This window comes from Hippopotamus amphibius, chromosome 4 (assembly GCF_030028045.1).
Source record: "Hippopotamus amphibius kiboko isolate mHipAmp2 chromosome 4, mHipAmp2.hap2, whole genome shotgun sequence".
Classification (NCBI taxonomy): Eukaryota; Metazoa; Chordata; class Mammalia; order Artiodactyla; family Hippopotamidae; genus Hippopotamus; species Hippopotamus amphibius.
In genome coordinates this window covers 82,640,583-82,657,312 of record NC_080189.1, presented here as the reverse complement: position 1 = coordinate 82,657,312, position 16,730 = coordinate 82,640,583, and the positions used below count along the sequence as shown (strand labels likewise).

General features: G+C 41.8%; 1 protein-coding gene across 2 annotated transcripts in view; it reads right to left on the bottom strand.

Annotated features, from left to right (window-relative positions):
- Nucleotides 1–12,320, bottom strand: part of VPS41 (VPS41 subunit of HOPS complex) — a 182,219-nt gene extending 169,899 nt beyond the window's left edge. The window contains exons 1-2 of one of the 2 annotated variants that reach the window (XM_057731540.1): nt 12,276–12,320; nt 1,344–1,382 (exon numbers count right to left, since the gene is read on the bottom strand). In XM_057731540.1, coding sequence (XP_057587523.1) covers nt 1,344–1,382; nt 12,276–12,296 — 60 coding nt within the window. In that variant the 5' untranslated portion in view covers nt 12,297–12,320. The remainder of the gene's footprint in view (nt 1–1,343; nt 1,383–12,275) is intronic. The other variant, XM_057731542.1, reaches the window with a different exon arrangement.
- Between the last annotated feature and the right edge of the window lie 4,410 nt (nt 12,321–16,730).

The following is a 16,730-nucleotide window of genomic DNA, read 5'->3' as shown; positions in this document are numbered from 1 at the left end:
GGCTCAGCTACACTCTTCTCGTTCCCATCCATCCGACCCTGACCCTCAGCTCCAGGGTCAGTCCAGAGCCAGCTCTGCTGGTTTGGGATATTTACTTCCCCGCTCCTCTTGATGTTTATAGTCCTCCGTTTCCTAGCTATGCTGGAGGCAGGGGTTGTGCGTGCTTTTGTTTGCTCTCCCTCTGGATCTGTTTAGTATCTGAAGGATGTGGGGGAAGATTTTGATGTAGGTGGCTGCCACCACCCTCATCCCTGAAATGAAACTCCTGGACAGGGATCTCACATTGCAGGATTTGGAACCAGTGATTCTGAGAACACGGGGTTCTCAGTTAAGTAGAACTTTCAAAAATAAGAATGGTGCTGCTCTGAAATGCTTTCAATGCTTTATTAAAAATTAACAACTATTATACCCTATCTATAAGCAAATTCAGTAAACCTTACTAGGGGCTTCAAAGACAGTATCAGAGATACTTAGTAGTGAAAATGTTAGGAAGCATACAACTCTATAGCCAAACTACTAATGCATGCTGGCATAACAGATAAGGTGCTCTCTAGAGGAATACGTATAAGCCCACCTTTTCCCTCCCCCCCACTGAAAGCAAAAAAGATAACTATGTGTAATATCAATCCAAATTTAATAGATTATATTAAATATCACACTGTCATGGATTTCCAAAAGGTTATCATAAAATACTTTTATATTCCTCTGAACCAAAGGAAATATGAAAATGAAAAAATTGTAATCATTATTAGTCCATCTATAAAACTAATAAACTAATTAGTGTTATGCTTAAACTTAATTTTTATGCATAGCCTTGAGAAGGAATTTTTTTAAAGCCCTCCTTTATATATTATTTTTTTTCTCCTTAAAATACAACTTTAATACAACTTAGGTCCCTAACAGGTTTTCAGGTAGTTACTTCCTTTTTTATTTTATGAAATAAGAGATCATTTCAATAATTCAGAAATGATATCAATGACCATGCCATATTCATTAAAAGAAAAAAGAGAATATTCCACACCCTACAGTGGTTATTTTTAAAAATAGGTTTTTAAGTGTCAAGATGGGTTTGTAAAACTTTGCATCAATTTCACCACTGCCAACATGGCTAAAATGCTGTTCAAAATGAGGAAAAAACATTTTGTTCCTTTTCCTGCATATTTTTTAAGTGAATCCACTTAATGTTTTTAAAGAAGACCAGCATGTTCTTCCCCAAGAGGCTCAATCACCTACGGCCCTACTTTACCTCCCCAAGCCCGGGGACTGCTGCATTTAGCAAGGTACCACCAGCTCAAGATGCTGGCTTAGCTAGAAATCCCCAGGGTCCTGAATGACCATCTTACCTCAGACTCATCTGTAGATTCTTCAAGAGACCCGGTTTCCTACAAAGCATAGAGCGGGGGAAATGGTCAGAACACATGACAAAACAAGGAAACATATTTTCAAGGAACAAGAGTCCTCAGGTCCCCACCACCAACACCCATCTGCCCTCTTTTGGAGGTAATCTGCAACTCCAGTTTAAAGAACTCCACGTGGTCCGGCTCTCGCAGGCCTCCTACAACTTCTCCACACCCTGTGGGGCTGAGATGGTTGCTCTGGGGCCACAAGCATCCGCTGCTCCCAGTGACCTCCCTTGACGGGTCAGCACGTTAACAAATGACCCCAGGAACTTGTCATGGGAGGACCCGGAGGCTCTTCCTTTGCTAAAGATAGAAGCAGTTCTGGCAAAGCAGCTTTACTGATCTCAGAAGAGGCAAATTATCTATAAGCCATCTCAAATTACCGATAAACCAATTTTTATACTGCAAAGCTCTTGTGCTATTAATTATTTTGCTATTAATCTGGCTGAGTCAAAATAATTGTCTTGCTTAAACAGCTTTTTTACTAAAGAATTCCCCTAGCGTGGTACCTATCAGACGCTGTGCAAACAACCTGTATAATCTACATCCACTCTTTAAACCATTACCTGGAAGACAAATTCTGCCGTTTAACACAGTTTCCCTCTTGCTAGACAATGAATCTTGCTGCTCTGGAGAAAACAAAGCAAAAAGGGGAAAAAAATGGACTTGATCCCGCTAATCTCTCACCTGTCCACTGAAAGAGAGAATCTGCTGATGCCACGCGTCCTCAAAGAGGTCAGCAAAATGAAGATTTACTTAACGTGCTTATAGATATCAATAGCAATAAAAGGTTACAACTAATATGCTGACACTGAACGTAAGCATTTCACAACCATCCTCAAGATAAAAAAAAAAAAAAAAAAGAACCAAAAAAATGGGGCAAGGACATTTTATATACAACTAATATTTTTTCAAGACCAAAAAACTGAACATTTTAAAGAAAGTTGGATGTATATATTACTCAATGCAAACTGGACTGTGGGATAACCACAAATCGGGTGTTTGAAAATATTTTAATTTCATTCATCGAAAATCAGTAAGAGCCTGGCAGATGACAGCCTGCCTCCAGGAGAGCCCTGCAGACAATACAATCCCTGCTCTCAAAGTTCACCTGTGAGATGGGGATGGATGTTAGTTGTAATTGAGAATTTGACTGCAGTTATACCATTAACCATGATGAATATGAGAGTCTCCTCCATATCCCAGCACAGCCTGTTCGGTTTCATGGTAATCTAAATATCAGAAAGTCCAGGTTAATTTGGAGCTACAATCTCCCCATAGTAACTTTTTGTTCTTAGTTCTAATACAACACATGAGAAAATCCAATTCTTCTACTGCTTGCCAGTTCTCCAGATAGGTACTGAAATGTACCATGTCGACCCTTCTAAATTATTTCTCCCCTCCGCTAACCATCCCCAGGTCCTGGTTTTAGTGTAACACGCCATCCTGATCCTTCTATTTTGGACACAGACACACTCAATATTAATAGTCACTATTCTGATGTCTGTACTCAACGTCTATAACCTATCGCTCCTGATGCTAAATGTTTTACACGCAGCATCTTGAAATTTCCTAATACCCTCCGAGGTAAAATGCAGAGGCTTAGAGGTTGAACTTAAATGACTTCTAACATCCCCAACAGTCCCTGCATATTAAGTTGTTAGCATTAGCGAAACAAGGCGTTGACAACTGTGCCAATAAGCCACAGCGAGATTCCTATTTCCCACCTCTAGAACTCTCAAAGGACACCTGACTACTCTTTTCAAAAAATTACATTAAACCGAAGCAAAAATTTCTTCCTAATTTGAGACCCATTCAAATATGCTCATGGTGTATATGGGCAAATGTCTCACTGACATGCGTCATTAAAACAAAAACTTAGGTCCCATCCAGCAATTTCAGTCCATAAACTCAAAATCAAATTACATTCTTGTTTCCACCAGAAAGCATGCAGTAGCGGAATCTGATACCTCAAGGCATGCAAATCTCAGAAATTTGAGTCTTCCAGGAAAACCAGGCTCTCAGAGGAGCCTCCTGTGTCTGCTGGTATCAACTGAGAACATTTATTCCAGGACACTCTCAGGCTTCCCTCAGCACCAGTATGAACCTCCCAAACCTAGCTGTGGCCTCAAAAACATGACACTTCTGTCCACAATGCTACCAAAGCCATGCATGAGTGCCTTCAGGAACTGGCCTGGTCTGTTACCTCTTAGCTTTGTTTATTCATCAAGTGACATGGCTTAACACTCCAGAGACAGAGGTAACAGGAAGACATGAAGTGAATGTCCCCAGTGAGGGATCCCAGAAGCAAGGCTGAACCTCAAGAAACAGTCAATGATTTTCAAACATTTTTTTAACTTCACATTCTCTCTTTCAAAGACTCTACCTTCAAATCATAAAAGTGTAAGTTATAGAACTGTGCTACTTTGTAAGATAAATAGGCCAGATACAAAAGGACAAACATTGCAGGATTCCACATAATATGAACAGAAAGTTGAATAGAGGTTGGCTAGTGCTGGAGGTGGTGGAATGAGAGTTATTGTTTAATGGGTACAGTTTCAGTTTGTGATGATAAAAAAGTTTCAGAGATGAATGGTGGTGATGGTTACACAAATGTGAATGTACTTAATGCCACTGAATCGTTACCCTTAAAAATGGTTAAAATGATAAATATTATGTTATGTGCATTTCACCATAGTAAGAAAAAATTGTGGGATTCCTGGGTGGCGCAGTGGTTAAGAATCCGCCTGCCAACGCAGGGGACACTGGTTCGATCCCTGCTCCAGGAAGATCCCACATGCCGCGGAGCAACTAAGCCTGTGCGCCACAACTATTGAGCCTGCGCTTCAGAGCCCGTGAGCCACAACTATTGAGTCCATGTGCTGCAACTACTGAAGCCCACGTGCCTAGAGCCTGTGCTCCACAACAAGAGAAGCCAGGGAAATGAGGAGCCCACGCACCACAACGAAGAGTAGCCCCCACTCACTGCAACTAAAAGAAAGCCCACGCACAGCAAAAAAAGACCCAACACAGCCAATAAAATAAATGAATTCATTAAAAAAGAAAAGAAAAGAAAAAAAAGAAAAAATTGTGCTGTTCTGCTTGGAGCAAAAATGAATTGCTGGAAAGTACCCAGTGACACAAATGTACAGCTGGACAAATTCTGGGCAACAGACTGAAGGCTAAACTCAACAGTTGTTTCACTTTATCCTTCTTTTCCAAACAAATCCCTTAAACTTAGTCATCGGTCCAAAGAGCTGTAACTAACCATCTCAGGGCCTTGACATGTGACCTCTTGAATGCACTCATCAACCACTGTCAGGACAGTCTTACCAAAACACACAGCAGACTGGTCACTGCCCTCCTCAAAGAACCCTCGGAGGTCAGGAGATTTCAGATTCCCCAACAAGGTCATCAAAGACCACCCCCATCTGGCCCCCAGTGCACTTACGTTTTAGCCTCACTCCCCACTCTCTGCACAAACCCATTGCCCTCCAGCCGCACTGGGTGATTTCTCACTGAGAGATTACATGCTCACATCTCTATGTCATTGGTGGCAGAAGAGTAACCTGCAGTCTGGATATGGCCTGTAGGTGTTTTGTTCAGGCTGGCTAGTGTTTTTAAGATACAAATCTGTACTTCTGACTTCATAAACTCAGGCTATACCTGAAATCCACACTTCCGTATAACATCAGTTGGAGCTGAGCAGCTACAGCCCTGGAGACAGAACGCACTTCACCTCCAAAAACCCCAACTTCCCTACACCAAGCAGTCCCACTCATTTCCACTGCCAGCTGCCCACCTTGAGCTTGTGATGCTTGTCTGGAGCCTCCTGAAGTGCTTCCCTAGCTTACAAGGCCCTTGGCCCAACTCTGCACACATCCTATGGTCCTCCAACTCCCAACATGCTCTACAGGGAAACTCTCAGGAGGCACCTCCGGGAGGCGGTGACACTCAGGCTGCGGGCCTTCAGTCTTGCTTCAACAACAGACCTTGGGTTTTATGTTTTCCATTTCCATGTTGCCAATCTGAGGTCCTAATAGTTATCCTTTTAAATATACTATGGATAAACCCAAAGGCTTTTGCCTATCCCCAACTATCCCTATCCTACCCAAAGCAACAGGTCAACAACCCATCTGATGCTGATGATGTTAAGAAAGAAGCTGCTGTAAAGAGGGTGTGGAGAAAAGGGAACTCTCCTACACTGTCAGTGGGAATGTAAATTGGTGCAGCCACTGTGGAGAACAGTAGGCAGCTTCCTCAAAGAACAAAAATAGAGCTACTATATGATCCAGCAATCCCACTCCTGTGCATATATCCGGAAAAGATGAAAACTAATTTGAAAAAATACATGCACCCCGATGTTCACAGCAGCACTGTTTACAATACCCAAGACATGAAGGCAACCTAAATGTCCATCAACAGAGAAATGGATAAGATGATGTGGTACATATATACAATGGAATACTACTCAGCCATAAAAAAGAATGAAATAATGACATTTGCAGCTACATGGCTGGACCTAGAGATGATCATTTTAAGTAAAGTAAGTCAGAAAGAGAAAGACAAATATATGATATCACATATATGTGGAATCTAAACTACGACACAAATGAACTTATCTACGAAACAGGAACAGAATCACGGACGTAGAAGACAGACGTGTGGTTGCCAAGGTGGGTGGCAGTGGGGGGAGGGATGGATTGGGAGGTTGGGATTAGCAGATGCAAACTATTGTATATAGGATGGATAAACAACAAGGTCCTACTGTATAGCACAGGGAACTATATTCAATATCCTGTGATAAACCATCATGGAAAAGAATATGAAAAATAATACATACATGTATAACTGAATCACTTTGCTCTGTAGCAGAAATTAACACAACATTGTAAATCAACTCTACTTCAATAAAAAAAAATTAAAAAAAGAAATAAGCTGCTGATCCAAAGCAGTAACACCGCCTCCTCTGTATATTCCCTTTCTGTTTATGAACAATACTAAGTGCATTTTCTCCAGACAAATGCCTGAATTACTAGCTCGTGGCTACAGGACAGTTACAGAAGGGGAACAGAGCAAACAAGGATATAGCAACTCAAACACAATGTGAACAACCTAGCAGCAGCCATGGGAAGGGGCTAACTGGGTTCCTGGAAGACCCCTCCGATAAGGGCTTTCAACCCACCCCGACCCCTAATCCTACCATCAGGGCCCCGTGACAGCGGCCCGGGACAAGACTCAGCACAGCCAGCCTCAGAGGCCAGGAGGGGTTAAGAAGATCGTCAGCCCCGGAGGAGGAAGAGAAGCCGGGACCTCCGAGATAGTGAGGTCTTCACCATTTGGAAGGAAGACACACTGTTTTTTGAGGGCAATGAAGAGAATTTGGGGGAGAAACAGGAGGCTGGAGTGTGAGGAAGGCCAGATCTAAACTTTTCAGGATGAAGAGGCAGAGCAGAGACCAGACCCCAGGAAACCAGACTAGGCTGGAGACAGGTGTGAAACACACAACACTGGCACCGTCCCACCCATCCCAACAACTGTGTGCCACAGCTGCACCTGGTGGGGGAATGTGACAGGTCCCAACATGAGACAAAGGCACAGGAAAGAGAAAATATTTTGTATGAGACGAATCTGATGTCCCAGGGCACCGAGCCTCCATTACAGAAAGCTTGGATCCCCAAGGACTAGACTGGCTGAGTAGGAAAGATGAAAGGGTACCCAGGAGCTGGCAGGAGCCAGGAGACACAGGTTACCAAACCTGCTCAACCCATCAGGCTCAACTACTGCACTCATTGCACGCCGCAAATGAAGAAACGCCTTGAGGTCTGCCCCAGCTTGGTGCCTCGTGACCCAGTCCCAAATCTGACCTGGCATCAGAATCCTCTAAATGCAGTCTGAGGAACTGGCTAATATTTGCTAATCCACTCCTTTTTTTTCTTTTCCATTATGGTTTATTACAAGATGTTGAATATAGTTCCCTGCGCTCTACAGTAGGACCCTGTTGTTTATCCATTCTATATCTAACAGTTTGCATCCGCGAATCCCAGACTCCTGAACCGTCCCTCCCCCACCCGCCTCCCCCTTGGCAACCACAGGTCTGTTCTCTACGCCTGGGAGTCTGTTTCTGCTTCACAGGTAAGTTCATGTGTGTCGTATTTTAGATTCCACATATAAGTGGTATAATATGGTATTTATCTTCCTCTTTCTGACTGACTTCGCTGAGTAACCGCTCTACCTTCACAGATTCTGATTCAGTAGGTATAAATAAGAGCCCAGAATCACAAGAATTTGGTTAAAAAAAAAAAACAAGAAACACTGAGGACCAAGTTTCTAGAAGAAACAAAGGCAACTGTGACTGAGTAGCCCTGAATGTGGAGCCTCACGAAACACAGGAGCCCCCCGATCTGACCAGTGCTCCCTCCCTAAGGCGGTAACATGGGAGCCAGGGAGGCTACTAACAATCAGCTAATGACCTCAGCCTCCAGCCAGCCTACCCAGAGGAAGATGGGAGGAGAAACTCACAAGGTAACAAACACATCCAGCTGAGCTAATTTGTGACTACACTTTAGTTACAAGATGGTAAAGAGTGGGAAAAGATTTCTCTGATCCTGTGCTTTTGCAGCTTCTTGTTCCCGGCTTTCCTTTAGTTATTTATTAGTAAAGTGGCTTTTAAAAGATCTGTCTTGGCCAAACCATATGAAAAGAGAACTGTGCACACCTAAGTCAAGTCCAAGTTTGGGTTATAAATCATTGTTCTATTTACAAGTCTAACCACTTCAACTTAGCATTTTAACATACTTTATCTCATTTCACACTCACAAGAATCCCAGAGAGTAAAATCTCCAAGCTACAGGCAAGAAAACTGTGACACACAGATATCTGTCAACTTGATTTTTATTTTATACATGGAGCACAATCACAAGAGGGTCTACCTGCTCATGAATGTACTATCTGATAATTCTTACACGCAGATTATTATCCCTTATTTCTAAAATACAGAGGGAAATTCAAAATAGAAACTATCTGGTCAAAGAATAGATGGTCTAAGTGACCAAATATTTGAATGGACCAGGTTCCCTCCTGGCTGGTAGTAAAGACGAAAGGGTACCCAGGGAGCTGGCAGAGTAAGGAACATGGAAAATGTAATCTACAATTCATGTGAATTAATAACTTTCAAAAGTTTCAAGTGAGATAAAACAACTTAACACAAATTCTACCGAACCTAACTTAATGATTTGACATTTTCAATTCAGAAGGCTCTTCTCCCCCTAACAAATCTATGTAAACGTTTCATTAAGCACCTAGTACCTGGGAAGCACGGGCCCTGTGAGATACAGACATGAGTAAGCTCTGTGCTGATTCTTGAAGACTCAGCAACCTGAGGGGGAGAGAAGACAAATACACAAACCGCCAGACTTCGGGCAGAATGTTGTACATAAGCGAGGCGTGGACAAATAGTGTTGAGCGCCTGTGATTATGAAGGTCAACTATAAATCATTTTGGAGCTAGGTAAAATGACTGGTTAGAAGATTTCCAGGCACGATGCAGGGCATTAGCTCTTTCTGTGAACTATCATACATGGTTATTTTTGCCAACTACCTTAACCATACTCAGCATAAAGAAGGATTTCCCAAAGACTTAAAAACAGTTCATTCATAACCAAAAACCTATCTTTTTTTTTCCTAACTTTTTTTTTTTTTTTGGCCACAGAGCTTGCAGGATCTTAGCTCCCCGACCAGGGACGGAAGCACAGGATCCTAACCACTGGATGCCAGGGAATTCCCCAACAAGTGGTCTTTAGTTTGAGAGTCTGTGAACTGACTTATATTAACTCAGTACAGATCTCACTCTTTCAGTTCTTCCTAAAACTAAGGGTGGGTAAAAGAGCCATCACCAAAAACACAACGCTCAGAAAAGTTAAGAGGAGAGGCTAAGTTTTGTCTTGCTCACCTTGGAGGGCTGTTTGCATTTACAGTACATGGTGCTAAGGAAAAAAGCTTCCTTTGCCCTAACCTGTTCATCATAGTTAATTTTAATGCACATCTTGATTCTTAAAGTATTCGGGGGAGGGGAGGAGAATTATGTCAAAATTGTCTAAAAGATTCAAAGCAGAATAGAACAATTAGCAAGTTTATTTAACAGCACTTTTGTGCCCTTTTAGCCTTCAAAAAACTCTATAAGAAAGGCCTCCTATCTTGGTCAGATTTTAATGGCTTCCCATGTGAAATGCAAAAAGCACAAACCAAGCAGAGTGGGGAAACTCTAACCATTTTTAATCTATAAAGGCCTGATAATACAGGTATAATTATTTAGCAGCTTTTAAAAAAAAAAAAAAACTGCTTAAAAAAAAAAACAACACAATAATTTGTGAATGTTAGCTTCTTTCTGCTCTTGTCTTTTTGAGAATGAGATAGATACCAGTAGGGCCACAAATGCCTGCTCTAACCATATACCGGATGTTAAAGCATCACAGGTGAAATCATGATTTGAGGGAAGGTGACAAGGGCTAATTCTATTTCACAAAGTAAAAAGTGGTTTAGAATAGGTTCTTAAGTATTTTTTAAAAAGCAGAGTATTCCATTGAAAAATCGTGAGCTTTGGAGACAGACAACTAGAGATTTTTTATAGACACAAGCCTGGGCAAGTCACTTTAAGTTGACTGAATTTCAATTTATTATCTGTAAAATTCAATCATTTAACATTGAGAGCCACGTACTTTTCCAGGTGTCAGGCATACAGCAGTGAACAAATCCTTGCTATCATGGAGCTTACATTCTCATGGAGAGAATACACAGCAACGAACACAGAAATATACAGAGTATACAGAAAAAAAAAAAAAAAAAAAGCAATTTAAGAACATAGTATGTCAGATGGTCATGAGCCTTAAGGAGAAAATTACACAGGAAGGAGGTTTCAAAGAATGGTCAGGAAAGGTCTCCTGCAAAAAAGATAACACTTGGACAGAGGAAAGAAGGAAGTGAGAGAAAGAGCCCTGTTAATATCTGGGGTCAAAAAAAGGGAGCAGCATGAGCAAAGGCCCTGAGGCAGGTCCATGCCTAGCTTGTTGAAGGAAGAGTAAGAGAGCCAGGACAACTGATGCATAGTCATAGAAGGGGAAGAGAATAGTGGAAAATGAGGTCTGAGAACAAGGATGGGGAGCAATTGTGACAAGGTGCTATAGGGCAATTAGACTATTCAAAGGACTGGCTTTTTTTCAGAGTGCAACAGGGAGCCACTGGAAGGTTTGGAACATAAGAGGTGCCTGACCTGACTCACATATCAGAATTTACCAACAGAATTCTTTTGTTAGGACCACATGCAAAGTCAGAGAGTTCTTCAAACTGGATACTCCTGTAAAAATGCAGAGCATTCTTATTTATAATACAATTAACTTTCTAAGTGTCTTTTTACATCAGACAGCTTTGCCAAACACCTGCACAAAACAGTAGTAAATACTAAGAACAGCTCTCTCCGTTCCTATTATACTATATCTAAGAATGCAGGAGCTTGGTTTTTTGCTTTTAATTCAAACCACCAAAAACTTTTATTTCAACATGAGAGATGAACAGTAAAAACCAGTCTTACTATCATCAAACCCAGCTGTGAGTCATGAAACTACATGAGCTTAATGAGCATTTCCCTTTGAACTGCTTGAAATGGCAAATTTCTTATTTTTTGGCATAAATCAAATGCACACAGGGCAAGTTTTCATTATGTAAGGGAAGTATGCTGCAAATGGTACAAATTAAATTATTAAACTAAATAAACTACTTATCCTAAACAGCTCATCATCAGATCACTGTTTAGAAGCAATTATGGAAACTGACGGCCCTGTTACTTTATAAGGAAACACAGTGCCTAGCTGACATGACACTGGAAATGGAAACTTAAGGTATTTCCCCAAATTCGGGCCTTTGTTAGTTTGTTTTTGCTTCTTGATGTTACTGTGTCATTTCATCTAATGTCTGGCTACCACTATTGCCTATATGAAAATAACTCTATTGCCATCACTAACTTTTCCCTAAACTCCAGTGTCACATTGCCAGGTGACTGGACATTGCCATCTGATATCCTGACAGCAACAAATAATCCCACATAACTTTTACAGAGCCCAACTTTTCCTAAGCACTTTAAATTTGTGTTAGACCCATTCCATCTTAAAACCACCCTTGCAGGACAGTACTATTATTATCTCTATCTCATATTTAAAGTTAAACAACTAGCCCAAAGTCACATTTTAAGAAAGAGACCCAGCACTGGAGCCTAAGACATTTTTGCTCCCGGACTGAGAGATACACTTAACCACTGCCGGATGCAGCCCTGACATAGATTTGTAACTAAATGAAACTGATCCGAAACAAAACTCATCGGATGCAACAATGACTTAGCTTTGTACCTAAATGAAATAGTCAACAGATCCGAAACAAAACTCATCCCGTCTGTGTTCTCCTAGCCCACCTGCGAATCACCTCTTACTGTCCTATTTCGAGAGGCACTTAAATTTCAGCCACCTGACCTCAAAACTCAAATCATGTGTGATGCCTCGCTCGAGCAGCCAGTCCCCTGGAGAGCCCGAGCTGCCTTCAAGCCAAAAAGTCACGGAGCAAGGCCACAAGGGCAGAGCCAAAGGAAGGGTCGCCTCACAAACACCGGGGGTGTGTCGGGGCGCTGTCCCCGCGTGACGTCCAGGAGCCGACATCCCCGCCCCCCCCCCCCCCCGCCTTCCGCTCCCAGAAACGGACTTTCGCCGTCCCCCCGCCCCACGTGTGCCTCCCTCTTCCCGCAGGGGCCCCACACCTCCGCACGCTCCCCTCCACGCCTCGGATCGCCTCCCCCTCGCCTCCCCTTCCCCTGCCTAGCAGTTGCAGCCTTTACCTGCTCCTCTGCTTCCGCCATGGCTCAGCCGCGGAGTCACATGACACACCCGGAAATGAGAGAAAATAAGACCCCGGGCCCCGGCGCCTGCTGGGAAATGTAGTTTTAGCATCGCCTGAGCCGGGAAATGTATCCTAGCTGATGAGTTGATTGGGATTCATTTCGGCCTCCGACTCTCCAAGCTCAATGGAATTATGTTTGTGATTCTCCACAGCACAACCATTGTCAATGCTATGATTTATTTTATCGTTGATCATACTGTTTCCGCGGCTACCATACTATTTATTTATGCTTACTATATATTAGGTCCTGGGTTTATAGCTTTGCATGAAGTATCTCATTTACTCCTCCCAGCAATCCTTGCTGTTATTCCCATTAACAGAGGGGACCAACTTGGCTCAGAGGTCACACAGCTAGTCAAGGACAGAACTGCGATTCGAATTCGGCTTTGTCTGATGCCAAGGACTTTGTGATCACCAAATCCAGCTTGGTCTAAAAGTGTTTCTTTTCTTTTTAGTATATTACGTAAATATGAAACTGTCTTTGAAATAAAGAACCAGAAACAGTTTATCCTTCAAAATTATTTAGCTCCTACTGTTTGCTACTACTTTAAGTTGGCTTTTGGCACCTGGACACTGAAATTTTTTAAAATCTCTATATTTAATTCCATTATTTGTTTACATTCTTGTTGAGTATATCCTATGGGTAAATATTCAAGATAGAATACAAATTTGTCCTTGGTAAAATCTGTAAAACCACTGTATTACTTCCATCCTTCAGAATGAATGATCCCTGGTCCATGTTTCTGGGCATTATGAACTCTTCTTCCTAATCCTCAGAATCTGCAGTATCCTATCAAAAGATGGGCATTTACTTCTTTCCACTCATCTCCAGTAGGTAGAAGCTACCAGAGGGCATCACAAATGGCAGCACGTGGTGGGTGCCCAGTGCCTTATTGCCCACCGTGCTGCATGGACTCTGACCTAGTAGGAAGTCATGGACTCAACACCCTGTGTCTCTTAGGACTCTAGCTGTAACCTGCTCAACCCACAATTCCTCAACAGCCAGGGTAACATCTTCTGAGACATCTGTCTTCTCCCCAGGGCCAAAAGAGTCTTAGCTCCACCCTCTCCCTTCAAGTCTTGTAGGGGTCCCTCTTCTAGTCTGCGGGTCACTTAGTCACAGGAAATAAAGATACACCAACCCCAAGGTATCTAGCTATGCATAGCCAAGCACCCAGTACCCTAAGTCTCAACCCTTCTGGTCTGAGTTTCTAAGATCTTCTCTTACAAAACATCCTGGGACCAAAATTACTCATGATGGACTTCAAGTCCCACAAGGATCCTTATACCAACTCAAGAGGCTGTGGAAGCCCCCTGCTGAGTCTCCCCACAAGAAAGAAATAATCCTAGCCCCTCTACTTTTCTGAATTTCCTCACACACTGTAATTTTCCCTTTTCCATTAGGACCCAGACCCACCCTACAACTTCTAGGACTCACCCTCTCCAAATGGGCAATCTTTTCTGCTTTGATGAAACACAGGTTCAGGATTAGGAAGGAAAATAGAGAATTAAAATCTACTGTCTTCCCCCAAAGTTGTTTTTGTTTTATTGTTCAATTTTATTTTGGTGAGAGGTCAGGTAAACACCTCCAGAAAAAGAGTGACTAAATAGTGGGAGATAAGTAGGAAAACCACCACTGAAATTAAGAGCAAAATCTTGTTCTCAAATTCTGTTTTTCTTTCAATTAGGAGTTTGGGATTAATATATACACACTACTATATATAAAATAAACAACAAGGACCTACAAGATATTGAGTATAGCACAGGGAACTATACTCAATATCTTGTAATAACCTATAAGGGAAAAGAATCTGAAAAAGAATGAATAGATGTATAACTGAGTCACTGTTCTGTACACCTGAAATTAATACATTGTAAATTAACTATACTTCAGTTAAAAATATGAAAAAAGAAAGAAAAGAAAAAAGTAAAAAATAATTTGTTTTTCTTTTCCAACAGTGTGTGCACCCTCAAAATTCTGGGGAGGTGCTAGCTTCTCTCTCTTTCTCCTGAGCTGGCAGTCTTTCTCCTAACCCCTCTTGGCCTCTGATGCCAGCTGAGCTGAGTCTTCTCTCGCACTACTGTCACCTGGCCCCGTGTTGATCGCAGAATTAGAGGTGGGGATCAGTAGAAAGCCGGTATTGAAAGGGTCTTCTGAGAGTCGCAATCAGCTCCTTGCCCAGGGCTGCTGCTCCCTGATTTCATTGCTGAATGTGCTTTCCTTTTCTTTTGTTGGAGTCTGGAGCTCCCTAGGTTGTATGGTGGGTGAGTCTTCTCCACAGATTCTCTGAGGGACATACTCCTTTCATCTACCACACAGGTTCCGCTCTGGGGGCCCTCCTGGTGGAGAACATCCAGTGGGAGCCCAAGGAAGCAAAGTTGGAGGCTGGCCATCGATCCTGGACCTTCCTGATCTTTCTACCTTTCCGGAATGCAGAACGTTCAGCCTCTTTCTATTCCTCAAAAAGAGTGTTATGGGCCTGAGTGAAGATGTCAAAGTTTATAGCAGATTCTCCTCTGCCCACTCAACCTCCGAGACTAGGGATGCCCCAAGTCTGTTCCCCATTCAGTGTACTGAACTGACTACGATAAAATATGATGACTATTGGATTTATTACTGTTTCCTTCTGATCAGACCGGAAAGTGAAGCGACACAGATATGGAAAGATGAATTAAAGGAAGAAAGCCTCTACAGGCTGGCAGGTTCACATTGTGCCTGTGGGCAAGGTGAAATTCACATGTGACCTCCGAGCCCCAAGTTTTCTCCTGTGAAATGAAAGTTTGGGGCTTTTTATCTAGAAGGTTCTCTAGCTCCCACTACTCCTAATGTGGTCCACAGACCAGCAGTATCCATAACACATGCGAGCTTCTTAGAAATGAAGAGCTTAGGGCCCCTCAAGAGACTTAATGAGCAAGAATCTGGATTTTAATAATATCCCCAGGTGATAAGTACATAGATTAAAGTTTGAGAAATGTTCAGACTAACAGTTTTTCAATCTATGGAAAACTGACTCTTTCTTTCCCATCATTGGGTCATCCTCCCCCAACAACAAGCTGTGGAGGTAAAGGTGAGCGTCAGCTTCTCAGTCTGTAGGACCTAGTACTGTGAATAGTTTTCAGAAATCAGACCTAAGACCTTATATGTGTAGAGGAGTTCACTGGCTTTAAGGCTCTGTCTCTTAAGTTTGTTGTATAGGTCTGAAAGAGTTGACGAACTCAATAAATCTAGTCATTTTATTCATAATAACCTATTTCATTGTTTAAAAACTATGAAGGGCTTTAATATTTTCCATTATAAGATAGTATTTCTAAATTTCAGAAACTTGAAAAATCAAAGTGGAAAGATGAGGTTAAGAAAAAAATCAGGGCTTCCTAGGTGGCACAGTGGTTAAGAATCTGCCTGCCAACGCAGGGGACACGGGTTCAATCCCTGCTCCAGGAAGATCCTACATGCTGTGGAGCAACTAAGCCCGTGCACCACAACTATTGAGCCTGCGTTTTAGAGCCTGTGAGCCACAACTATTGAGCCCATGTGCTGCAACTACTGAAGCCCACGTGCCTACAGCCCGTGCTCCACAACAAGAGAAGCCACGGCAATGAGGAGCCCGCACACCACAATGAAGAGTAGCCCCCACTCACTGCAACTAAAGAAAGCCCTAGCACAGCAAAAAAGACCCAACACAGCCAATTAAATAAATAAATAAATAAATTTATTTAAAAGAAAGGAAAAAAGAAAAAAAATCACCGCTTTATCCCTTCTAATTAGATGGTGCTTTATAGATTCTTTTCCCAATCCTTTAGCTTCCATTCCTTCTTAGGTTGCTAGCTTTTTTAGTCTAAAGGTCTTTTTTGACAGGCAGAGAAAAGCATAGTTGCACCACATTATTTTACTAACTCTGAGCAATGATATCAATCTTTCTTTAATTAACTTTCTCTCTCAAATAGCTAAAGTAATATTTATTTTATCTTTATCAATTTTGGTAAGCCTCAGCTTATTTTGCAGTTTGGTTTTTCAAAACCTGGACCCACTGAAACCTGTTCCCTTCTAATATTTCAAATGCCATTTTAAGATGCAGATTATTGTAATTTTCACTGAGCAACCATACTAGATCTTTTGAAGAAACATTTTTCTGATTACAAAAATAATATATAATCATGACAGATAGTTGGAAAAATACCAAAAAATTATTAAATAAATTCATAAGCCACTCATAATTTCTCCATCCAGATTATCATTGTTGGATATATTTATTCTCTCTCTCTCCCCCTCTCACCCCTTCTTTCTCTATATTTATTTAAAATTTTCAACAAAAATTCTATCATCAAGCTTTGTCATCTGCTTTCTTCAGTCATACTTCAAGATCATTTTCCAATAACATTATAAAATGTTCTA